This window comes from Scardinius erythrophthalmus (genome assembly GCF_964197995.2).
Source record: "Scardinius erythrophthalmus genome assembly, chromosome: 11".
Lineage (NCBI taxonomy): Eukaryota > Metazoa > Chordata > Actinopteri > Cypriniformes > Leuciscidae > Scardinius > Scardinius erythrophthalmus.
The window spans coordinates 41828278-41854473 of record NC_138231.1 but is presented as its reverse complement, the minus strand read 5'-3'; the positions used below and the strand labels follow the sequence as shown (position 1 = coordinate 41854473).

The 26196-nt window shown below is 41.3% G+C and overlaps 1 protein-coding gene across 3 annotated transcripts; it reads right to left on the bottom strand.

Moving 5' to 3' along the window:
• Positions 1-5144: 5144 nt before the first annotated feature.
• smyd2b (SET and MYND domain containing 2b) lies at positions 5145-26140 on the bottom strand. Of its 3 annotated transcripts, XM_081379578.1 has the most exons (13): positions 25763-26140; positions 24808-24871; positions 23429-23469; positions 16527-16637; positions 16386-16446; positions 15259-15383; positions 13891-13958; positions 12867-12969; positions 11486-11596; positions 11057-11177; positions 8796-8970; positions 8553-8661; positions 5145-5851 (listed from the first exon to the last, which is right to left on the bottom strand). In XM_081379578.1, the coding sequence occupies exons 2-13, from the start codon at positions 24851-24853 to the stop codon at positions 5771-5773; spliced, it is 1152 nt and encodes a 383-aa protein (XP_081235704.1). In that variant the 5' UTR covers positions 24854-24871; positions 25763-26140; the 3' UTR covers positions 5145-5770. The 3 variants fall into 3 exon arrangements, with proteins under 3 accessions (XP_081235704.1, XP_081235702.1, XP_081235703.1); XM_081379576.1 differs by lacking the exon at positions 23429-23469 and having other exon boundaries at positions 25763-26125; XM_081379577.1 differs by lacking the exons at positions 23429-23469; positions 24808-24871; positions 25763-26140 and adding an exon at positions 18335-18584.
• Positions 26141-26196: the final 56 nt, after the last annotated feature.

Genomic DNA, 26196 nt, shown 5'->3' with positions numbered 1-26196 from the left:
TAAATCTTACCTGTTTCATTTACATACGACTGACAAATATAAATCACATTCAGTTTATTAATACAATTACATAAATCTTATCTGTTTCATTTATGTATGACTTAAACATATGAATCACATTCAGGAGTATTGATTGGTAAATGCAAAGCAAATGCATGGGAATTTGTTATGCAATTCAAATACATAAATCTTATTTTTAGACAATTTTTTTTTGAGTGTACATATCTCAGGTGTTTATATATAGAGGGTAGGATGGACTGAAAAGAAAAAGGCTACACGTGTCTGTTTCAAAGAGAATTTAGAGGGAAACTTCGGTCCTTTGAGTTGTTAACTAATTTTTGTCTTGTTTGTTACCACAGTAAACAGGCCTGGGCCCAGTTGCATAAACATAGCCATTATGTTAAGACTGTGTCTTAAGAATTAGTATGACCAACTAGCAAATAGTTAGGGGAAATCAGACATACTTTTCGGTATCTACATTTTATGTAACTGACTTAAAAAAGTTATGAACAGTCTTAAAGAAAAAAAAAAAGACTAACTTGTAAGACTAGTCGTAGCAGACCTCTGGTGTAAGCTGCATTTGGGGTGTTAATTGCTCTTTAGGGACAGTACCTAAAAACTACATCATGGTCTGATTATTGGGTAATTTGTTAAATATAAAAAATGATTGTGTGTCTGATCTTTCTCTCTCGCTACAAGAATAATGTGCCTCTGCTCCAGAATGAGACTGCAAAAACTGAAAGCTCTCTCCGATGGTGCGCTGGAAGCTGCAGAGAACTTGACACATTAATTTGCTTTATTTTGGAAACTCCTGACATCTTTAACACCACTGGAGGACATCCTTGGGCCTGTATGCTCCTGATCTGTCCAACTTGACCTTTAATTATCTTGCTATTTTTAAAGCTAACGGCACGTTGCTGTTCATGGTATTAGCCTACTCCCATTCCGTGAAGTCTTGAAAAGAAGCCTTTATCACTTTCCTCTGTGTGTTCACAGCTTGTCTTTAATTATGATCAATCATTTTTAACGGATTTAGTTTGGAAATGAGGAATATTGCTATTTTGTAGAGCATGTAAATGCCATTTGCTGACCAATTGTTCAGTGACATTGGTTCATCCAGACATTGCACACAAGTCGATGCAATTTCAGTTAGAATGCAGTCTCTTTGCGGACATCTGTGCGCCTCCCATTTTTTGCCACTTTGCTACAAAAGCACCAACTCATCTGCTCTATAAACAACATGGACATTGAATTTAAAGAGAGGCTGTGTGAAGAAGTCTATCACTAACCGCACCTCTACAATCTGTTGTTAAAATGACAGCCAGATGTGCAATAATTCGTGGAGGGAAATTGCGTGTGGAAGTGTACATGCCGATCTACTGCACATGTGTGGAACACGTCCGCCGAGCGTACCCCTGCAAACACTTTCAGTAGTATAAATACAAGTAGCCCACTTGTTTTTTTTCCACATCTTCCAGAAGAGGGCTACCTTGGAGTGTTTTAGCCATCACATCATATGAGAATGCATGTGAAAGAGTGACATTGAGTACGTGAGCAGTACAGTTCAGTCTTGTGAAGCAGCGTAAAGCTGCCACAATGTTCACTCTTCTGTCAGTGACGAACACAAGTTTTTTTTTTGCCTGTGAACTACCTATTACAAAAACTTAGAGATTTTGAAATAAGAAAGCTCAAATGTTTTTGAAATGCCTGCATCGAACAGGGATGCAAAGAGCACCCTTGACACCAAGTCATAAGTTGTAACGTATTGTGATAGGAAGGAGGTTTTCCTATAGATTTCTGTCCAGATGTCAATTGTCAATGTGCAACCATATTGTATCGGTTATGTCATCAAACACAGCTCTTCTTAGTGTTTGTGCCCTTTTACTCAGATAGCTTGACAATGTTGTTGGATGAGGCAACATCTGTCACAATCTCTGTTCCAATCTAGGCTGCTGTCAACGAGGACACTTTCAATTGATTTGCATAAATCACATTGAAGTTTATCCTTTCGAAACTGTGCAGACATTATGCTTCAAGTTACATACTTGTGTCCATTACATGTGCATATCTTACTGCATTTGTCACAACACGCAAAAGGAAGGTGTCTTCCCTGGCTGTCGTACACTACCAAAAAACATTTCCAAATATCAGATTTTCCTTTGGTTGGTTTTGTATGTTTCCTTTAATAACAAAGTGAATGTGTAGCACGAAGGGATCCACGTGGGAAAAAGCAAAACAAAACAAAACCCGTCATTCTGCGGGTGGGGGGTTGCGGGGGTGGACACATACGCAGGGTTATTATAAAAAAACAAAACAAAACAAAAAAACATAAGTGCTGAGGCATTGGCAATATTAACTTTACTGCTTGCCAGATGTTGTGTTGTTACTCTGGTGGTCGCATTATCAAAAAAGCGAACAAGAACATTTTGTCCATGCTCTGGCTAGAGGCTTCATCAATATTCAGTGAAAACATGCAGTTTTTGAGCTTCGCAGACAGAAGTTTCTTAAACTCTGGTGTAATGCCATGTGTATTTATATACCTGGCATGCTGATTTGAAAAGGACAGTTTTGTCAAAGCATATTGTCTGCAGCTAATTTTTTACAGAGATTTACAAGCGGTTGAGAAATTGTGAATGATAAATTGTGTTCTGCAAGTCACAAACATGGTCAGTCTATGACGGTTCGTCAGCTGTGTTGCTCCCGGTAATCATGTGTTGGAGAGCGCGGACAGCTCCACTATGACAAGGGTCTAATTCGTGACGTGGTAGATATTTTTAACTGCTAGTTGCATACATTAGCTTTCTCGAGAATCAAACACCTGGTTCTCTTAATTTCTTACACCAGCTACCAAAAGGCTTGCCATCTCTGCCTATTTCTTCTATCCATCCCCAACACCATTTATTTTGAAGTCCTTTATCAATAAGGACGTCTTGCCCAGGCTTCATAAACTTACTCTCCATCCTGCCGACTATGTTTGCTTGCTACTCTCCAACGTGACGTCTCCGCTCTGGCATCTATGCAGCTAGATCTCAACTACACTTTTTCCAAGACCCGCCACGTTCTACTTCTGATTGGCTAGTAATGTTAGTTTGGTTGAGAGTGAAAGCTGTGTTCCTCTCATACCACTGGTAGGCGAACTCATGAACTCAAACGTGATATCAACAAGTTTTTTTAAATGTAGGACTATCTTTTTTTCCTGCAGCCAAACACTGGAGATTTAGCACGGTGCTGGAAACTTTAAGCCCTGGATCCAACTGTGTCATGCTCAGACATTTTGGCTCAGTGTGGTACTCTACTTTCCGCCACATGGACCATGACAGAAAGAGTTAGCCTCCAACTTTGCTCCTGTGAATCATTTTTATTAGGGGTTCAAGCACGTAGTTCTGAAATCTTATTGTTATTGTTAATTTTCCCATGATGCAGCATTCTCTATCTAAAACTGATCGGTCAGACTGAACCGGAAGTCATAAAGACTTAAAACTTTGAAGGCTGGTAGTACTCACACCGCCCACAACGTCACCAAGGCCCGCCCGATCTGCCAGCGGTCTAAAGTACGAAATGGCTCATAACTCCTAAACCGTTAGGCGTAGGCTCAAATGTCTTATATCATTGGAATTTGGATTTGCTCCAAGGGTGCTCATCACCCTTGGAAAATTTTCGGGTATTTTGGGTTTTCCCAAAAACCTACTTTTGCAAACTAGTCCTAGATTTTTGGCCCGACCTGAACCAAACCCAAAACGAACCAAAAAAGTGGAAATTTCGGTTCACGGTCCCTGAGGGCCGCTAAAACGTTCGAAGTGGTAGGAGCCATTTTTTACTAAAATGGCTATAACTTGTGAAGTAAATGAGATATCTTCACCAAACTCGGTACACATATGTATGAGTTCAATCTGAGGTCACAGTAAAAAAATTGGTATGCAGTGTCTTGGTCCAAGGTGCCATGTATGCCTATGAGGACATTGGCGTATCTCGAAAAACATGGCCGCCATCGGCCAATGAAGTTTGAGCACCTATTAGACAAGGTTAACGGAGGCCAATCGGAACGAAACTCGATGGGTGAGTTTTGTTCCGATCGGCCTCCGTTAACCTGTGGTAAACCCCGGAGTCCCGTGAATCATTTTATTCTCCCGCAACCCACACACACATGAGTGTCTTACCGCCTGCTGTCCTCCATCACATCTTGTCCCCCATTCCATAATTTTAAATCTCTTCAACCCTTACCAGAAGGTGTTGCTTGCAATTCTACCAGGGTCATCTCTTAGTCTTAGCCCATTTCATGGGGAGTTTCCTTGGCAGATGTCTGCGCTTCGTAAGCTCGTACGGTAATGTGGCTGATGTGAGCTCTGCAGTTCTTTTGGGCAAACTTGGTGTTTTCAGGTGGGTGGCATTTCGCATGACTTGTGTTGGTGTGTGTCATCCACTGGTGCTTAGAAATGCCTCTGGCAGTCATGAAGAATGAAAGAGAATGTGTACTGTAAGAAATGACAGACTGCCTCGACCCGAATTCCACTTCAAGATAGATGGTTGAAAATTCTCATTTCACAAAATGGCTTAAATTCCTTAAGTCGACAGTTTCATTGTTTGTGCACCTTTTGTGTTTTCCCAACCTTTTTTTTTTTTGCCACGGCACAAACTAATGTTACGTGTATCTCAGTACTCAGGCTCAGTGGTTGGGAAACAATGTCCTAAGCAAATGGTCATAATTTTTCAAACTGCATTAAAAGTTCTTCTTTATCAAGGTCTTCAATGTCCTCTTCATTTCATATTACAAACAGTAATTTTGGGAAATATTACAATTTAAAATAATTTTCTATTTTAGTAAATTTACTAAATAGATCCTTTAGAAATCATTCTAATATGATGATTTGCTGCTCAAGAAACATTTCTTACGATCATCAATGTTGAAAATGTTGCTGCTTAACAGGTTTGTGGAAACAACAAAACCATTAAAATATTTGTGGTAAGAAAATTTAAAGAGAAAAACTGTTTTCAACATTGCTAATAATAATAAATGTTTCCTGAGCATCAAATCATCATATTAAAATTATACTTAACAAAATAAAAGCATACTTACACAAAAATGTTAATTCAGCTACCTAGCAGTGATTTTCTTTATATATACATGAGAACACTGAACAAAAACATGTAACTAAACTGTTTATTACTTATAAAATCCACAAACAGAAATAGGCAAATAGTAAACCGAACATCCACCAATACAAAACAGATTTGATTAATTATATTCTATATTCTAAATCAATTGAAAATGTTATTTTAAAAAGTGATAATGATCTATAAACTATTTATACAAATAGACTATTTATAAAAATAATTTATACGTTCCTCAAATTTGATTAGTTAAGTGGATTTCCACTAGTGTTGAGTATAAAAGCCTTGAGATGTTTCACTGTGTTCATGGTTTTCCAGACTGTGCATAGTTGAAGCAGAGCTATCCAAGAACCTTTTCTTTTGCTATCTGCTGGAATTCCCCTTGTGCCTGTTCTGCATTTCATTGACTTCTGCTTTGTTCTGTGACTACAGTACCTTTGCTCTGTTTGTCTGGTTATCAGCTGTTACTGTTCTAATTTCATAGATGCTTAAATTATGTTATGAATTATTTTGTTTTCCCTTTTTGCACACTTGCACTTTGATTTTCAATTCCATGTTGTACAGAAATACTTAATCAGCCTCCCAAACGCATTACTGAAGAAAGTCTCTCCATTTGCTGATTAAATTCAAGTGCAGTCTGAAACGGCACACACCATTTACATTATTTCCCACGTATTTCTTGTTTGAGCTGCTCTACATATGCGTGGTCCTTTCCATGAACAACCTCCATGATGGCCAGCGCCTGTAACACAAACAATAATCACTTAGTACTGGCATTTACAGAGTATTTTTATTTTATTTTTTTACTTTTGTCTATAGTCCTAAAACCTGAAAGAGAATTAGAATTTTCTGTAGTTTAAAAAATGTAAGTTAAGGGTCTTAACAAGTTGCTACAAAGTACAAGATAAAATTTCGCCTTATGTATTAAGAAACCTTGTGAATTTTGATTCCCAAAGTCTTAAGAATAGAATCAACTCATATAGATTGCTGCATCCAGGACAAGCACAAGTGAACAATACAACACACACGCCCTCCCACTCTGCTGTAAACAAACTTGGCGTCAGCTCACGTGTGAGTTTGCTTGTCATTTGCATATGTGCATATGTGTCATTATGCGACAAGAAGCTCGTGCTCCAGACTGCCGTGAGCATGCTCAGGACCGTTTGCCGTCAGGCTGTGGATTGCAGGTAATAATGATCAAGCGTAGCGTCAATTCTGGCATGTCACGTTAGTAAAGCTCGCATCAGCTGACTCTCAGCTGATCCACATCTATCTATGGGAATACGACACCTATCACTGTATACATATATAAGCTCAGAATTATCAGCAGCTATCACGTTTCTCAAGAGCTAATTACCCTCCTCCATCCCCAGCTCTTCCTCTCATCAGTCAGGATTTGGCATTCTGATTCCCCCTGAATCAGACTGAAATTCTCTAATTATGTTGTACATTAAAATTAATTAATGATTTCTGCAATACATTCATGTTGGTTCTGTTCTGTTTACCCTAAGGGGGGTTATTGCTGCTCTCCCTGCTCTTATCCATGCTAGGCTGCATGGACGCACAGGGAGTTTTTGCCCAGAACAGAACCATACCGCCAATCCAAACTGTATGCTAATTGTCAATCGTATTGATGATAGTGGTCCTGACAGAATTGTAAATAATGTTCAGCTCCCATTTAGTCAGTCACGTTCGATGTTACGTCGATACTGACGTAATGGTGTCTCGCCACGGAGCCCAATCACCTCCAAGTGGTAACTAAACAAGCCAATGGACATTGGGGCCAGTGCGATATGCATGCCTAGTCACACCCACCCCGACATACGGGTATAAATATGCCCGGCATTAGTCACTTCATTCATATTTTGCTTCGGAGCCGAGTGGTTATGACAACAATCGCTCATTCCAATCATCAAAAGAGAATTTCTTCAGAGAAAGAGCAAACAGCTATTTTAAATACTTAAAAGGAGTTAATCTCCAAAAACAGATATTTTAATTGCTTTGAAAGCAGTTCATTTCGGGAGATTTCTCTGCTGGTGTGAAGGCGCATCCAGAAGTGATTTGCATCCAGCCTGTCCGTGCACGAAGAAGTGCAGTGTTTCACCCCTCGGCGCTATGCCGTTCAGAGCAGACTTACTAAAAGAGTAAGTACGGGCGGTGAGTGTCTTTTTAAATATGTCTTTCCGTCCATGTGTTTCTGGATGCGACTTCCTGACTCTGATGGCCATGATTGCTGTCTCATATAGCGTTTATGGATGGTACATGCTCTCACTGTGAGAACATGTCATTGTTGGCACTGAAGTTGTGACTGCTTGTCGCTGAGGGCATCCCCCTGCGGCGTCTACACCAGCTCCGGGGCGACCGGAGTCATACCGTCAGCCCCATCGAGGTACCCGCAGGAAGGCGACGCAGCCTGTCCAAGCTCTAGAGATGGCGTAGAGATGGTGGGAGCTGTTCTGAAACAGGACATGGCGAACGCACCACTCCTTCCCCCAGAGGAGGGCTGGGAGGAGACGTGGTCCCACCAGGTTCAGCGGCATCCTGTTTACCTAAGTGGCAAGCAAAAGACGTGTCCTGCGTGCAGAAATTGCGGTTCTCCTGGTGAAGGACGCAATAGAGCCTGTCAGCTCCTGTAGAAATCCTCACAACAGCCCCTCCCAGGCTAATTTCCCTGAGGAAGGAACTGCTTTCTCAGGGACGGGGCACTGGCGGTGGTAGACACTATCATTCAAGCTAGAGACCCCTCTACTAGCCATATGCTTTTCTTAAATGCTTTAAAGTGGAATCTGTTCGCTGAGTGGTGTTCTTCCCGGCAGGAAGAGCCCCGGAAATGGCCGATCAGCTCTGTGCTTTCCTTGTTGCCTAGTGGAGGCTGTCCTATGTTGCCGTCATCGCAGCACATCACGATGCTGTTGATGGTAGGTCACTTGGAAAGCACGACCTGGTCATCAGATTCCAGGTGACAGGAGATACAATCTTTCCAGAACGCACCTCATTCCCTCCTGGGAGCTCTCTGTGGTCCTTTCTGGCCTTCAGAGAGCTCCCTTCGAGACGCTTGAGTCAGCTGAGCTTAAGATTTGTCACTAAAGACAGTGCTCCAGACTTTGCCTGCTTCCTTCAAGTGGGTGCACATGCAGGCATTTTCGGTCAGTGAATCATGCCTTGAGTTCGGGGCGGCCCTGTCTCACATGATCCTGGCCCTGGCTCCACTCCTTTCAGGGACCAGGTTGTGAACTTGCAACACTGCCTCCAGAGGACGCAGATCCAGCCCTTGAGTTGCTGTGTCCTGTTCGTGCATTGTGTTTACGTGGACTATTCACTGTATGCTTTCATTGTATACACAAGATAACATTCTGCTAAATATCTGCTTTGGTTTTCCACAAGAGAAAATCATGCAGGTTTGGAATGACGTAAGGGCCAGTCAGTTTTGGAGGAGCTTGTACCTTTTGAAGGGCACTGATGCCTGTGGACTTCCTGTCCAGAACGATGTAGAGTCTGCCCATCTTCAGATACATAGATGCAATATTCAGAGAGTGTGCTGGGTAAAGGACACTACAGATAAAATGCAGACGATATAAATATTAGTATACGCACAAATATAATTTATTTTAACATAATGTATGCATTATAAACATATACATATTTACCTTCACATATATTATATTTGTGTATGTGTGTGTTCTTACGTGTATGACTTCATGACTTTTTCGCCATAGCGAACTGCTCCATCGTAATGCTCCATGTAGAGACAGATGCCCATGGCCTGGTACATCATATGAAGGATGTAGACATTGGAGTCATCAAACACGGTACTCATCTTATCAATACTGAGCTCACACATCTCCAACAGCTCAGCCGGGCGTGAACGACAGTCAAGATTCAATAAATGATTGACTTAAAGGGATAGTTCACTTTGAAATTAAATTTTGGTAAGTTTTAGCTTAGCTCAAGGGCATCCAAGATGTAGGTGTCTTTTTTTTTGATATTTTTAGGTCAAACCGTTCTTGTCTGTCAGTCGTATAATGCAGGTCTATGGTCACTGTCTCAAAGAGCATGGAGAGAGAAGTCCAAATTAAAACAATTCCACATCGTCCAAATTAAACAATTCCCCATCGTAAGTACACATTGATGGCCTAAGACACGAAACGAGCGGTTTGTGTGAGAAAACGAACAGTATTTATATCGTTTTTACCTCTTATACACAGCCACGTCCAAGTGATCTGAGGGCGCGGGCGCTTCCTGCTGTGTGACGTGTGCGCAGACTGGTGCATAGATATATACACTAGATGTCGCCTTAAAGACATTTGTTCCAATGAACTGCCGTAGACAAGGCGTCATCTAGTGTACATATCTATGCACCAGTCTGCGGACACGTCACACACCGGGATGCGCGAGCGCCCTCAGATCACTTGGACGTGGCTGTGTATAAGAGGTAAAAACGATATACATACTGTTCGTTTTCTCACACAAACCGCTCGTTTCGTGTCTTAGGCCATCAATGTGTACTTACGATGGGGAATTGTTTAATTTGGACGATGTGGAATTGTTTTAATTTGGACTCTGTGCATGCTCTTTGAGACAGTGACCATAGACCTGCATTAAATGACTGACAGACAAGAACGGTTTGACCTAAAAATATCAAAATTGAAACTACTGCGGAAACAAAGACACCTACATATTGGATGCCCTTGAGGTAAGCTAAAACATACCAAAATTTAATTTCAAAGTGAACTATCCCTTTAACCTTTTATGTTATTTAATGACCTTTGACTAAACATAAAAAAACACTATTCAAAAACAACAACAGTTGTGAGCTAAATTGTTCTGGTTGGTTTCTAGGACATTGCAAGGCTGATCTAGGTGGCTATGATATTTTAAAGGCCAAAATTTCCCTAATCTTTTGACATATAAGAGGTCTTTGTACCAATTAAACATTCTGTAAGTTTTATAGCTTAAAACGTTCTACTCATTAAAAAAAAAGCATGTATTTAATAAAGCTTCAAAAATGGCCCGTTCAGACGTTGTGGAAACTGTGTCGTCACACGGGCAAATACAGTTGTATATGACTGCCTCCAAAGCAAGACATTGCCAAATAGTTTTACATCATAAGCCCCAGCCACTGGCGTTCAGTCACTGAACAGCTGAATCCTGTCTACGTGAGTGTCACGTTAAAAGCAAAAAAACAAAAAACAAAACATTAACAGTTTTTTTGCATCTCTGTACAGCCTTTAGAAGGACAGGGTGTCAGGAACAAGTGGATGGTTTATTTTTAATGGCGGTCTAGGTCATGTCGGAGGATTATATCTCTGTTTGGAGCATTTTAATGCAGATTGTTTTATAATAGAGACCCAGTGTAATGAAGAGTACAATGAAGATGAAGAAGTCAACTGTATCTGACAGCAGCTACATCGTAAATCATAAGTAAGGTTTAATAATGCTTTGTCTGTTAGTGAGTGAATGTTGATACTTTTTCCTATGCAATGACGTTAGCCAATCTTAACAGTCTGTTTACTGAAAAGCCTTAAAAAATCCCTTAAAAACTGAGAATTTCAGACAAATAGTCAGAATGAGGGTTGAAAAAATTACTTTCCTTCTTTTTTTTTTAGCAAAAAAACGTTAACATTATAAGCGAACCTTAAGTAACATTAAAATAATAAAAAATTCATGATATTTTTGCCTGTTTCATGTTCTGTCCGATAAAAATCTTACGTTTGTTCACTTGAAAAAGCAACATAATATGAGACAGAAGTTTAAATAAATGTTTAAATCACTAACCCTAGCACTAGTGATAGTGATGCTTGACTTAGCAAACATTATTAATCACAACACATACACTGAACAATAATATTTTGAATAACTGACAGTATTATGAATCAAACAATCAAGTAACACTGTAGTTATTCAAACAATTTTGCACAATATTAGCAAAAGGGTCAAAAAAGGATATTTTTCTCAAGTTTGGCCCTGCGGAAGTTTTCCATTGTATTCCGGGCATAACGCACCATATCCTTGATATCCTTTTGACTGATCTTATCCCTCAGCTTCCGCACCTTCATCTTCATCACATCCTACAGACCCACAAGAGCAAAATGATGTGATCAACATATTATATTATAACAATACATTGGAATACCATATAATTTAATTCAGTAAAATCTCTCTCTTGTACATGTGATGGATACATATTTTCACACTCATTTGAAGCCTTGCTAAATCCAAAAAAAATATTTTTAAATGGTAGTTTATATTTTACATTGTATTGCTTAATTATGTTGTGCTATGAGGTTTATATGTGTTAATTTTGTATATGTGTAATTGGGTCCAAAACAAATTTCCCTAAATGGGTAAATAAAGTGTATTCATCCATCCCACACACCATGGATTTGGTTGTGCACTCTTTGCAGTCACAGGTGAAGTAGTAGACGTCTCGGAGTTTCTCGATCCTGTCCTCTGTAGGGTACAGCAGGTCTATGTAGCTGGTGTATATCTACAAACACAGAGGAAACAATAACATACAGAAAGCTGTCAGTCACTGAAACTCAACGATAAGGATACCTGCAGAGTGCAAGACGTCAGGATCATGACAGATTCAATTTGAACGGCTAATTTTAATTTTGGGTATCCCTGTTGATAAATCTAACATAACCCAGCATGAATTCCATGTTGGTCCAAGCTGGTTTATAGTGATTAGAAATGACATGGAGCTAGTCTAGCTGGAGGAAGCAAAACCCTCAAAACTGAGGTTCTCAAGCAAAACTGAGCTGGTGTTACTGGTATTATTAATTTGACTGCACTGACACTGTTAGATGAGAACAAAACTGCTGAGCTGAGCTGAGCTGGATGATGACACCACTGTTTTCTGCAGAGCTGTTTTATTGCTGATTCGGCTGAAGCCTTTCCAACTTCAACACTGTTCGTGAAATGAATTAAAACAACATTGACTCAAAGTAAATAACAACACTATTGTCTTTTGTCGAGCTGCTTTAAAGATGAATTGAACTCATTTCATAATTGATTAACTTTAAACAGAACTGAAACAACACTGAACTGACTTCAGCTGAATAATGACACTACTGTCTTTTTTTAGAGATGCTTTACAGCAGAATTGAATTATTTTTGCATCAAATTATCATTTTTCTGTTTATCACTGTAAAGCTACTTTGAAACAATCTGTATTGTATAAAGCACTACATAAACTAATGTGACTTGACTTGACATTGTAATTTTGATTTTTGTACAAATTGGTGTTATTGTGTTTATAGTTGTGAGAAAATGGTGACTTGTTTCATAAATTGTGTGTTTTAACAATCGTGAAAAACTGTAGCTTTCCTCCATTGATCTAGGTGGTCACACTGGTCACCCAGGTGTAAAAGTAATGTATTGACGGGCTCAAATACAGGTTGATTTTCGATTTACGTCTTTGTTGAAGTTCACTTTGCATCATTTTTTGCAGATGTAGGCCGAATATTATTTTACATAGGAAGCGTTTGGGCAAGTTTAATGAGCAGTTCTCAACATTATTGGCTATATTGATTAATTGAAACATATTGTTCATAGATTTGTTATTCTTTAAAAACATTGTTAGTGCATTGTTAATATTTTGCAGTGTATTTTTGTCAACAGTATGTTTTAATTGAAATTAATTATCACAATAGTGTGACTTTTTGCCTCGTCTTTGTAATGCTTGACAATTTACTGACATTCTGTGAAATTTTGTGACTAGATTAACACTGATAAGATGGCAATGACATACTGACCTCTTGCCCTGGACTGATCTCCTGCACAGCCCGCACTTCAGCGTTGACACCTCTGTATGTGATTATCACATTGGGAGAGCAGCTGTGGTTCATGAGGGCAATGCTAAGAGAGCAACAGAAACACAATACAGGAATGTGGGAGACGAAAAGTGGATAAACACAGTGTAACAAGCACATCACACAAGTTCCAGTGGTTCCCTACAACGGGTTCTCTGGCCCTTGACCGGTCTATAACGTTCTAGTAATCCTGACGACCTACTCTGTAACAAATGGCTGTAAAATTTACAGCAACTTACTGACAATTTTGGTTGCACACAGAATATACAGGCTGCGTGCAAACTATGCTGATAATGATATCTACGTCACACGCACTGTACACACTCCCTAGCGTACACATAAAAACTAAAGTGTACTGTAGACTTAAGAGGCTTTTGCTTGCAACATCCTGTAAAGTATGACCTTTTTCATGTCAGTTTGGTTATTCAGATTATTCCTTAAATAAACCTCTGCAAATGGATTTCCAACCTACTAGTGTCTCAGATATGTTAGATCATAAAGGCAAATAAGTCAAGTCAAGTCAAGTCAAGTCAAGTTTATTTATAGCGCTTTTCACAATACATATTGTATCAAAGCAGCTTCACAGTATTAAATTAAAATAATACATCAATGTTTGTTTCTAGAGGAAAACGTCCACGTTTGGTAATGCTGATCAATAGTATTGTTGATTGATTAATTAAATTAAATATCCCCAAATATCCCCAAAATAGACACTTTTATATCATTTATACTGTGTGTGAGTAAATATTTAATTTATTTGATAAATAAACTCATTTTAGAACACAGCTATTCTTTTTATTTGTTTTATCTTTCACTCCAAATCAAACTCCAATTCAACTTCATGAAGCATGGCATTGACTGAAAGGGAGCCAATTCTTATTTTGCTCTTTGCGCTTTGCAAAAACATAAAGCCTTGTGAGAAGAGCACATTGTCAGAGAGATTGTGTATGTGTTTACTTGTGCTTACTCTGGAAAAATAGCTAAACCCAAGTTTGAGAGCTCCTCGTCCTCCACAGTAAAGCCGTTACAGTGAACCTGTGTGAAGGAGACACAACATATCATGCCAATCTTTTACTTTAATTGAACAATTTAGGGTTAGATTAATTGACCTGACTGTTGCTACATCTTACAGAATATCCCAAGAAATTAATTTAGTCAGATTTTTTGTAAAAAAAAAAAAAAAATTCATAAAGTACCAATAATGGAATAGATTGTTGGCATTTATGGGGGGAATATGTGGAAATAAGATAGACAGACAGACAGATAGATACACTGAAAAAAAATCATTTTTGCTGCTTGTTCAAATTGCTTAAGCAACACAATTGCTATACATTTTGTCCTAACTTAATTTGATTGTGTTCAGTCTGCTTAAATATATGTAAAATTTAAGTTTACTTAATCCGTTTGTGTTGGATTACATTAATGATTTGTGTTGCATTAACTGAAACTGGGCGGTGCTTGTTAGTTCCCAGCATGCTTTGCATATGGTTGAATTAATTGAGAATAAATGTTTAAATTAAGTGTTATTTTATTGGGGGGTTTTGTTGAGAAAATTATAAAAGGGGAAGACTTGATAGTGTGCAATCGTGTTTAATGTTCAATTACATTGGAATTATTAGAACATTTTGTTAGACTGTGGACTGATTCTAAAAGAGCATGTAAATCTTAGCATTTAAGAACTAAATATGTGCTATTGCTATCAAATAGTTAGCTATAGTCTATCAATTCAATTGTGTATCACTAAAATAAATGAAATTTGAATGGAAGAATGAAATATAAATAATAATACCTGAATCATGTCAAAAATTCACTTTGAGAGTACTTAAATGTGTTGCTTAAAATGACTTCATTCCATGCCTTCCACTATCCAACAGTTTTGTTTTTAGATCCTTGTCACAGTTGACTTTGTCTTGCACATTATGGACTATGTATTAAGTATTATTACATATGTATTAAGAATTAAGGCATGACTTCCAATTCACTTTTCAGCTAAACAGCCTAGAGTTGTAAATTAATACAGTACCGCACTTCAAGCACTGAAGCCAGGAGCTTATTTTTAGTGCTTATTCTTTGACAGCTCAAAATGCATGACATCTTTACATTGCCTGAGATTCCTCACAGACCCCTGCCCCCAATTTCAAAAACTCATCAAATCTACACAATTCACCACAATTTTGGATTCAAAACATCAATTGTTGCCAAAAGGTTTTCATCTCTTTGGTAGATTACCGGGTCTTTATTGCCCAGTAATTTATTTATTTAAGTATTTTTATTTATTAACTGGGAAGGACAGAGCAAACAGTCAACTGTCACACTTCTTTTACAGTATGTTTACCTGTGAGAAAAGTGTGAGCAGGGCCTGATGATCAGGGAAGTCCATGTGTTTGGAGAAGAAGTGATGAAGGCCAGCTATATGTGCTTCAGTCATCTCCCTTTTCTCATTATCCAAATCCTCCATGTCTGTGAGAAGATGAAGATATCATAACATTATCCAGCAACTGTATACATGCTTAAAGTCAACACAAAAATGGCATGTCAACATTTCTCATTCCACACACATTCATATTGTCCATTTGGAGACACTAGAGCTGTAGCTGTGAAATACATAAATATATATTTGAAGAAAAGGAAAAACATGGCAAAACGAAAAATTGACAAAATCATACATGGGTATGTAGTGTGTAAAAAACTTAATGAAAGGTGTCTAACCTAAAACACAGAGATCAAAACAGCATAAATATTCACCTTCTTTACTCTGAAACACTACAACACAGACTCAGTTTTTGTTGACTCAAATATTGTTTAACCAAATAGCAGAAGTTGCCCGCATACTGATTTTTTTTTCAAAAACGTATCTTTAATTTTACTTTTTGCCCGTGAAAAAGGTGGAAAGTGTATTAAAAACTGACCAGAGAGCAAACGTTTCAGCCCACAGCTTTCTTCAGTGCTCATAGAAAATAATGTTTAATACAATGGAAACAGAAAACAGAAATTTAAAGCAAAATGAAATGAAATGCTATAAAATGATAACACTAATTTTAGCACTAGGATTAAAAAATAAATAATAATAATTCAATCGTCATCTTAAAATTATTCAACTAATTATTAAGGACTGATAACATGATAAGGACTTTAAAAATGGAGAAAAATATGACCACACTAATTACATGCATTTGTGTGAGCAGAAAACTGTGGAAGTTATTAATAAATAAATAAATAAATAATAATAAATTGAATTAAATTAAATTAAAAAGTAAAAGGACAAAATACTAATTTTCACTTCCAACACCACAACTGGACGCCACTCATTTGTATTGTGTGACAACAATATACAGTAGCATACTATTATACAATACAGCATAACATTCATAATGCCTAGTATGCACAGTATTCAGTAAATTAGTAATCCATTTCTAACCTAGCCTCTCTGTCAGATGTGTCTAATGTGTTTCTGGTACTTACGCGATTCCATATCCTTCAATAAGAGTAGTTTTTCTGATGGGCTTCTCTCTTTCTGGTCTCTCTACATCAGCAAAATACACGTCAAAAACTCATTGATTCTGTATCTCTAAGAGGAGTAGGAAAATCGTGCTTGTATCTAACCAGCCTGACGATGATCCTGGCCACCAGTCGCACCGTCTCCGATGGGCACCAGCTCTCTCCAAACGTACACATGGCATTACACTCCAGCTTGTGCATGGGCCAGTTCTTCTTCTGTCAAATATACACAAAACTGACACATGAAACACTATCTCACACATACACACAAAACACTGCATGAATGTCTATAGTGCTGGGGTGTCCAAACTTGGTCCTGGAGGGTCACTGTCCTGAATATTACGATGTGTTTATTAATATTCTGTTTACTTTTATTAAATCAATAATTAAAGGAGAACTCCGGTCAATTTTAACATTGAGCTCATTTTTTTGTACATTTGGAGTGCTGTCAGTACAGAGAACAACGACAAACACCGAGTTGCCTACACCGAGTTATTCTATTTTTAAAATTTGCACCCTGTTGACTTCAATGGGGCAATGTTTAAACCTGCTTTTAGCCTCTTAACATCCTTGATGTGTCATTACAAGTGCACAGCCAATGTGAGTGATTCCTTCTGAGTGAACACGAGTGGATCTGACTGCAGTAGATGTGAAAGATATGAATAAAAATTATGTTTATTCAGCCAGCGCACATACCTGTATTTACATCCTGTTTTCGGTTGAAGTCCACAGTAATCGATTGTCGAGTTCACGCGCATAGGTTTAGTTACCTATGATCACGCGCGTGAACTCGGCAATCGACTACATTGTATGCGTTCATGTATGCGTTTCCTCCATTATTTTTATTTGTTCCTTTGCCTAATTTGTTTCTTTGTATATATCAGCGCCGCCGCTCCCACCACGCGCATCACGCGCTGTGCGTAGGGCACCAAGTGCTGAGGGGGCACCAAAAATAGCCTAATGAAAAAAAAATTATAATGCCGATATTATTTCATTAGCCTATAGAAATATTATTAGGCACATTTTAGCCATTATTATGTAACAAAAAAGGGGGAACAAGATAATTTAATTGCTCTAGTCTAGAAAGTACTGCCCCCCCCCCCCCGCGTTGCATGGTCCGTGCCGGTTGTTTGCGCGGGCGCCTTTGCGAAGGACGCGTTCGCGCGGACGAAGTTTGACAGACAGACAGTAGGCAACTTTTTTGGAAATGGCTCCTAAAAGACAGCAGGAGTTAGGATCTGAGAAAAGAAAGAAGAGGAAACTGCGAGATGATGCCCGTGCATCACTTGCAGGTAAGTCCATGTTTAATCATTCTTAAATACGGGAAATGTGCTGCATGTGCTGCTGCTAACGCGCCTCGAACTTGCTGACTTATGTTATTATAACTTATAACTTCGGTGCAAGCTAAATTGAGATTTTACTGTTAAACATTACCTAATACAAAGCAATACAAATAACAGACGCCAGCTAGCTGTTACTTTCTTTACTATCTTTCTTTAGATATTGAGCAGTAGTTTATGGTTTATTTTGACGTGACGGTGGTTGATACTTTCTCAGTAACAGTTAACATTAGCAGTCAGTGCAGTGCACATGGTAGGCTAACAATTCCTGTTAAATATATAAAAAATATAAAATTTCATTATGAATGATATAAAGCAAACAATACTGTTTAATTGTGTGCATTATTGCACCTCATTCTATTATGCTTTTATATTATATTATATTATATTATATTATATTATATTATATTATATTTATCAAATAGTTGATACATAAGGAATAAAGGGGGAGAACGTCTCAGGTTACGACTGTAACCTATGTTCCCTGAGAACAGGGAACGAGACACTACGTCAGAATGACGCTATGGGGAACGCCTCAGGCGTGACAGGTGTCTGAAATAAATATCAACTCACGTCAATCATGTTGACCGGCGACAGCCCGTGCATCATCAGCTTGAATGATGAGCGCGCGACCTGGATGTATAAAGGGGAGCCTTGCACACATGACAACATCCTATCGTCTGAAGGGACTGTTGCAGGCAGGCCCCGAGGCATGGCAGGAAGACGTAGTGTCTCGTTCCCTGTTCTCAGGGAACATAGGTTACAGTCGTAACCTGAGACGTTCCCTTTCGAAAGGGAACTCTACACTACGTCAGAATGACGCTATGGGGAACGATATACCAACGCCACCATGCTGAGGGGAGTGCATGCCCAAAGGCAGTGACAACTGTCCTAACCAGTAATTCAGAAACACTGAAACCACTCACCCTTAGGTCACATCGGGCTGTCAGTGACAGCACTCCCTACCGATCATAGCCCAAGCTAATGAACCAAGAAACCGCCAGAACATAGTTAATGGGGGTATATCTGGGCCAGCTCAAAGGCTTAGGACCACAACTTCCAATAGAAGGGGTCCCTTCTAGGGAGTGTGGCTAGGGGACCCAAGGGACTCCCAGCCAGTCACTATTCAGGGGAGCATGCCTCCTGAAATGCCACCAGGCTGGCCTGGTGATCTATACTAAGACTCACAGTCTGGCCATTGCCTGTCTGTCCAAGACAGAGCCTCTGGAAGTTGCCTTGGATAAGGCATCCAGAAACTGAAGGCCTGTAAAGCTGGCAGAAACCATTCAGTTCCGGATCACAGAGACGGGATCTCCCGGAGAGTGTGACTTAACCTCAAGAAACGACGGAAGTCGTCCACTCAATCCACGGGTCTACCTAGTGCTCGATCCGAACACTGGGGAAGTAAGAGAGGGTTCAAACCAAGGAAGGTCTACTGAGACCTAAGACCTGATGACCCCCTCATGTGGGGAGCTCCAGTACATGAGGGCTCATATCAGGAAGGCCGCTGAGGCCTGTAACCTGGCGACCACAGCGTGTGGGAGCTCATACTCAGGAAGGCCTGTGAGGCCTGAGACCTGGTGACCACAGTAAGTGGGAGCTCGTATTCAAGAAGGCCGGAGAGGCCTGTAACCTGACAGCCACACAATGTGGGGCTACCTTCAGAAAGGCCTAATGAGGCCTGTAACCACAGAATGTGGGAGATAGCCTGAAAGGAAAGCGCTTGTCGTAAAACATTGCGACAGAAGACGCATCTAGAGTGGGACCCAAGGTGAAGAACCGGAGTCTGAGCCACGTAAAAAAGGGAATGAAGCGGACAGCGCATAACCCTTACCATAAATATGGATTTTAGAAAGTACACGAAACGAAAGTGCGTGTACTTAGCCATTCTGAATCCAGGAAGGCCTGGTGAGGCCTCTAACCTGGCGACCACAGCGTGTGGGAGCTCATACTCAGGAAGGCCTGTGAGGCCTGAGACCTGGCGACCACAGTAAGTGGGAGCTCGTATTCAGGAAGGCCTGAGAGGCCTGTAACCTGACAGCCACACAATGTGGGGCTACCTTCAGAAAGGCCTAATGAGGCCTGTAACCACAGAATGTGGGAGATAGCCTGAAAGGGAAGCGCCTGTCGTAAAACATTGCGACAGAAGACGCATCTAGAGTGGGACCCAAGGTGAAGAACCGGAGTCTGAGCCACGTAAAAAAGGGAATGAAGCGGACAGCGCATAACCCTTACCATAAATATGGATTCTAGAAAGTACACGAAACGAAAGTGCGTGTACTTAGCCATTCTGAATCCAGGAAGGCCTGGTGAGGCCTCTAACCTGGCGACCACAGCGTGTGGGAGCTCATACTCAGGAAGGCCTGTGAGGCCTGAGACCTGGCGACCACAGTCAGTGGGAGCTCGTATTCAGGAAGGCCGGAGAGGCCTGTAACCTGACAGCCACACAATGTGGGGCTACCTTCAGAAAGGCCTAATGAGGCCTGTAACCACAGAATGTGGGAGATAGCCTGAAAGGGAAGCGCCTGTCGTAAAACATTGCGACAGAAGACGCATCTAGAGTGGGACCCAAGGTGAAGAACCGGAGTCTGAGCCACATAAAAAAGGGAATGAAGCGGACAGCGCATAACCCTTACCATAAATATGGATTTTAGAAGGTACACGAAACGAAAGTGCGTGTACTTGGCCAGTCCAAATCCAGGAAGGCCTGGTAAGGCCTCTAACCTGGCGACCACAGTATGTGGGAGCTCATACTCAGGAAGGCCTGTGAGGCCTGAGACCTGGTGTCCACAGTAAGTGGGAGCTCGTATTCAGGAAGGCCTGAGAGGCCTGTAACCTGACAGCCACACAATGTGGGGCTACCTTCAGAAAGGCCTAATGAGGCCTGTAACCACGGAATGTGGGAGATAGCCTGAAAGGGAAGCGCCTGTCGTAAAACATTGCGACAGAAGACGCATCTAGAGTGGGACCCAAGGTGAAGAACCGGAGTCTGAACCACACATAAAAAAGGGAACGAAGCGTACAGCGCATAACCCTTACCATAAATATGGATTTTAGAAAGTGCATGAAACGAAAGTGCATGTACTTATCCATTCTGAATCCAGGAGGGCCTGGTGAGGCCTCTAACCTGGCGACCACAGCATGTGGGAGCTCATACTCAGGAAGGCCGCTGAGGCCTGTGACCTGACGACCACAGAATGTGGGAGCTTGTATCCAGGAAGGCCGGTGAGGCCTGTAACCTGGGAACCACAGCATGTGGGAACCAATGATCAGGAGGCCAGACGAGGCCTGTAACCTGATAGTACAATGCGTGGGAGCTCACATTCAGGAAGGCCTGATGAGGCCTGCATCCTGACATGTGGACGCTCACAACCAGTGAGTCTTATACCCTAGCGACCACAGTGCGTGGGAGCTCACATCCAGGAAGGCCTGGTGAGGCCTGTAACCTGACATGTGACAAACTCATAACAGGAAGGCCTAGGAGGCCTGAAGCCTGGTGACCACTGAATGTGGGAGCTTAACACTCAGGAAGGCAGAGAGGCCTGAAACCTGGCGACCACAGCATGTGGGAGCTCATACTCAGGAAGGCCTATGAGGCCTGAAACCTGGTGACCACAGTATGTGGGAACTCACATTCAGGAAAGCCGGATGAGGCCTATAACCTGACATGAGGAAGCTCATAACTAGGAAGACCTGCGACCACGGTGTGTGGGAGCTCATACTCAGGAAGGCCGGGTGAGGCCTGTAACCTGGCGGCCACAGTATGTGGGAGCTCACATTCAGGAAGGCCGGATGGGCCTGTAACCTGACATGTAGAAGCCCATCACCAGGAAGGCCGGTGAGGCCTGTAACCTGGCGACTACAGTATGTGGGAGCTCATATTCAACCACAGTATGTGGGAGCTCATACTCAGGAAGGCCTAGTGAGGCCTATGACCTGATAACCACAGTATCTGGGAGCTCATATTCAAGAAGGCCTGGTGAGGCCGATAACTTGATAACCACAGTATGTGGGAGCTCATCCAACCACAGTATGTGGGAGCTCATAACCAGGAAGGCCGGGTGAGGCCTGTAACCTGGTGGCCACAGTATGTGGGAGCTCACATTCAGGAAGGCCGGATGGGCCTGTAACCTGACATGTAGAAGCCCATCACCAGGAAGGCCGGTGAGGCCTGTAACCTGGTGACCACAGTATGTGGGAGCTCATATTCAGGAAGGCCTATGTAAGGCCTGTAACCTGCGACCACAGTATGTGGGAGCTCACATTCAGGAAGGCCGGATGGGCCTGTAACCGGACATGTAGAAGCCCATCACCAGGAAGGCCGGTAAGGCCTGTGACCTGGTGACCACAGTATGTGGGAGCTCACATTCAGGAAGGCCGGTGAGGCCTGTAACCTGACATGTGGAAGCTCATAACCAGGAAGGCCTGGTGAGGCCTATAACCTGGCGACTACAGTATGTGGGAGCTCATATTCAACCACAGTATGTGGGAGCTCATACTCAGGAAGGCCTAGTGAGGCCTATGACCTGATAACCACAGTATGTGGGAGCTCATCCAAACACAGTATGTGGGAGCTCATATTCAACCACAGTATGTGGGAGTTCATATTCAAGAAGGCCTGGTGAGGCCTATAACTTGATAACCACAGTATGTGGGAGCTCATCCAACCACAGTATGTGGGAGCTCATAACCAGGAAGGCCGGATGAGGCCTGTAACCTGATGACCACAGTATGTGGGAGCTCACATTCAGGAAGGCCTGGTGAGGCCTGTAACCTGACATATGGAGGCTCATAACCAGGAAGGCCTGGTGAGGCCTATAACCTGGCGACTACAGTATGTGGGAGCTCATATTCAACCACAGTATGTGGGAGCTCATACTCAGGAAGGCCTAGTGAGGCCTATGACCTGATAACCACAGTATGTGGGAGCTCATATTCAAGAAGGCCTGGTGAGGCCTATAACTTGATAACCACAGTATGTGGGAGCTCATCCAACCACAGTATGTGGGAGCTCATAACCAGGAAGGCCGGATGAGGCCTGTAACCTGATGACCACAGTATGTGGGAGCTCACATTCAGGAAGGCCTGGTGAGGCCTGTAACCTGACATATGGAGGCTCATAACCAGGAAGGCCTGGTAAGGCCTATAACCTGGCGACTACAGTATGTGGGAGCTCATATTCAACCACAGTATGTGGGAGCTCATACTCAGGAAGGCCTTGTGAGGCCTATGACCTGATAACCACAGTATGTGGGAGCCCATATTCAAGAAGGCCTGGTGAGGCCTATAACTTGATAACCACAGAATGTGGGAGCTCATTCAACCACAGTATGTGGGAGCTCACACTCAGGAAGGCCTTGTGAGGCCTATGACCTGATAACCACAGTATGTGGGAGCCCATATTCAAGAAGGCCTGGTGAGGCCTATAACTTGATAACCACAGAATGTGGGAGCTCATTCAACCACAGTATGTGGGAGCTCATTTTCAGGAAGGCCTAGTGAGGCCTATGACCTGATAACCACATTACTCCTTGTCTTAATTCCTGGGAGCTCACCTCAGGGAGGCCCAAGCGCTGTCCGGTTGCAAAATGGGGACTGTATGGTCAAGGAGGCCTGTTAAGACCTACTACCTGACCATCGAAAAAGTAAATCTAAAGATTTTCTTACCCAAAACATTTTGCCCCAGACTCTAAAACAGGAGACGTGGTCTGAAAAGAAACAGAAATATGTTAATTTCACATTCTACAAAAAGACCAGAATTACACCTGCTCTTTTTGTTCGCTGCTCATCATTTTAATTCCTAAATTAAAATGCAGCCAAAAACACTGGATAACGCGATCTGGATGATAGGCTGAATTACTAAATATCTAACTTCTTAAAAGTCAGATAATATTCCATCATTTTAATTCATAGAATTAAATGCAGCCATAATCACCAGACAATACTGTTTTAATATTTATACGTTCTCGTAATCTACACACTGCCTCGGCAAGCGCGAGAACGAGCCGTTAAAATATATTTGGCTTTCATCCCTCGAGAAGAAAGTCAACAGGTGCGAGGTTGAAACATCCGACAGCGCACGGATTTTTTCTTTGCACGCGCGCCGAGATATTTCTTAATGAACACTGTCAGCACCCTCAGGAACTGCTGTGAACGCCTCGTACCCAAACAGTATTGTTTCACAAATCGCGTGCACCACGGGGCTCAGATGCTGAACCCTCCTCCCTCGAGAAAAGGGTCCGACGAGAGCGGAGCATCTTTAAATGAAAAACGCTCACAGTTTGCACAAGAGGCTCTCGAGAGAGCCTCCCGCACGCTTCAGCGATATTCTCAAAACAGACAAACAGTCCCTGAAGACGAAAAGATGTTGTCATGTGTGCAAGGCTCCCCTTTATACATCCAGGTCGCGCGCTCATCATTCAAGCTGATGATGCACGGGCTGTCGCCGGTCAACATGATTGACGTGAGTTGATATTTATTTCAGACACCTGTCACGCCTGAGGCGTTCCCCATAGCGTCATTCTGACGTAGTGTAGAGTTCCCTTTCGAAAGGGAACTCCTTGGCTGCCATGCTTTCAGTTTTAAATGTTTATAATTTTTTCCAGTATGAGATTCTTTGTTTGAATATTTTGTCTAATAAATGTAATTTATTCAAAGTGACATTGAATTTGGGAAAAACATGTCTGGATTATTTTAAGAATTTTTTTATTTTGCTATTCTGTTTACTGAAGAAAAGTTTGCACTTTCAAATGTGTAGTGTGTGTTGGCTATTCTACATATGTTTACAAAGTCAGCAAAGCTGTGAAGATTTTACTTTCTCTTTTTAGTGTTCTTAAGTTTTATACTGTGATGCTGCTATTGTGTTATTGGTATTGAGTTTTATGTTTGGTAATATAAAGTTAAACTGGCAAAAACAAAAGTTTTTTTTCTCGGGGTCGGGGTGGGGGGCATCATAAAGGAATTATGCTTAGGGCACCAAAATGGCTAGCAGCGGCACTGGTATATATAGTATGTGTATGGCTGTGTTCGTGTGTGTATTTTTTTACCTGACAGTTCACATTGCAGTAGAATGCTTTTTTGCACTTTCCACATTTTGCAAGACCTTTTTTCCTGTACGTGATAAATAAAAACACAAACAAACACCAATGATCACTAAAACTCTCAATGATAAAAATGATTGTGTGTGTGTGTGTAAGAACAAAGTCATAATTTCATATAACAATGAGTGTTTCTTGTGAAAACACATTCATTATTACAATTTGAATATGTAATTTGTTCATTTTAACACATTAATTCACTCTGTCTTCAAAGTCCCCTCTGTAACTACGATTCATTTAGAGCTGAGAGAAACTGTAACAGAACACAGCGGAGAACAGCCATTAGACTAAGCAGCTGTCAGAATGAGTCAGCTACTTTTAACAGGCACTGTCACTTACACCCACTGATCCTGGCCAGAGCAAATGTCCTAAGGTTTGGCCAGCTGCTTTTAGATGTTGGGTTGTATTTTTAGATGTGTCCTTTTGGAGCTTATCTATACTGTTCGTGAATCAAAATGGCTAATTTATCGTGACTTTAGTAATGTATTTTATATCTCAAAAAACTTTTTAAAGACCATGCCAAGCCTATTTCACACTAAAATCTAGAGAAAGAGGCAGATAAGATTGAATTCAACCATCTCTCTCTCTCTCTCTCTCTCTCTCTCTCTCTCTCTCTCTCTCTCTCTCTCTCTCTCTCTCAGAGTTATATTGTCATATACTCATGATGTTAAATCCTGTCATTCATTCAGCTTTACCAGAATGTTCATGTGGTAACAAAGGAGTACATGCCAATTAAAGTTTTGTAGCTGTATAGATCAGACATTAATTAAGGAATTTATTAGAAAACAATGATCATAAACGTATCATAAAAGTAACAAAGTAGTCTACAATGTATATAAATAAATAAATGAAATAAAATAAAGCACCAACATGACATGACAACTGAAACTTTGTGAAGTCAGACCTTGTAAAGCACTGTTCACAGATGAGTCCTCTCTCTTTGACTGACAGCACGTATGAATAAGCAGGACAGGAGAACAGCAGTTCACCGACTCCATAAGCTCTGCTCACCCGCAGTCCTCTGCCCTTCCCCGGGCTGTCGAACTGCTCAATGCCCGCGATGCCCGCCGCCTTCATCGTGACACGGAAATCTAGTCTTTAATGGGAGCCTGCACCGGTTGTCCGAGTTTTAAGATTTCTGAGAGATTTTCGTTTTAATTGGGCGGAGTATATATGAATATTTAAGAGTTTTCCCTGACATGCACGTGTATTTTAGTCCACGGCTCGCCTCTCTGGACCTGCGAGTGAGAAGCATTAGGGTCTGTCTGCGTCACGCTGTACTACAAACCACGCCCCCTGCGAACCACACCTACTACCAGTTACGCCTCCCGCGAAGAA

Excerpts from the sequence above, each read along its gene's own strand:
- smyd2b (XM_081379576.1), bottom strand. The coding sequence starts at position 25,935 with ATGAAGGCGGCGGGCATCGCGGGCATTGAGCAGTTCGACAGCCCGGGG. Across the intron at positions 16,638-24,807 it reads ACTGCAATGTGAACTGTCAG|AAGAAGAACTGGCCCATGCA; the intron begins GTAAAAAAATAC and ends TATATTTGACAG. Across the intron at positions 11,178-11,485 it reads AGTGCACAACCAAATCCATG|GATGTGATGAAGATGAAGGT; the intron begins GTGTGTGGGATG and ends GTGGGTCTGTAG.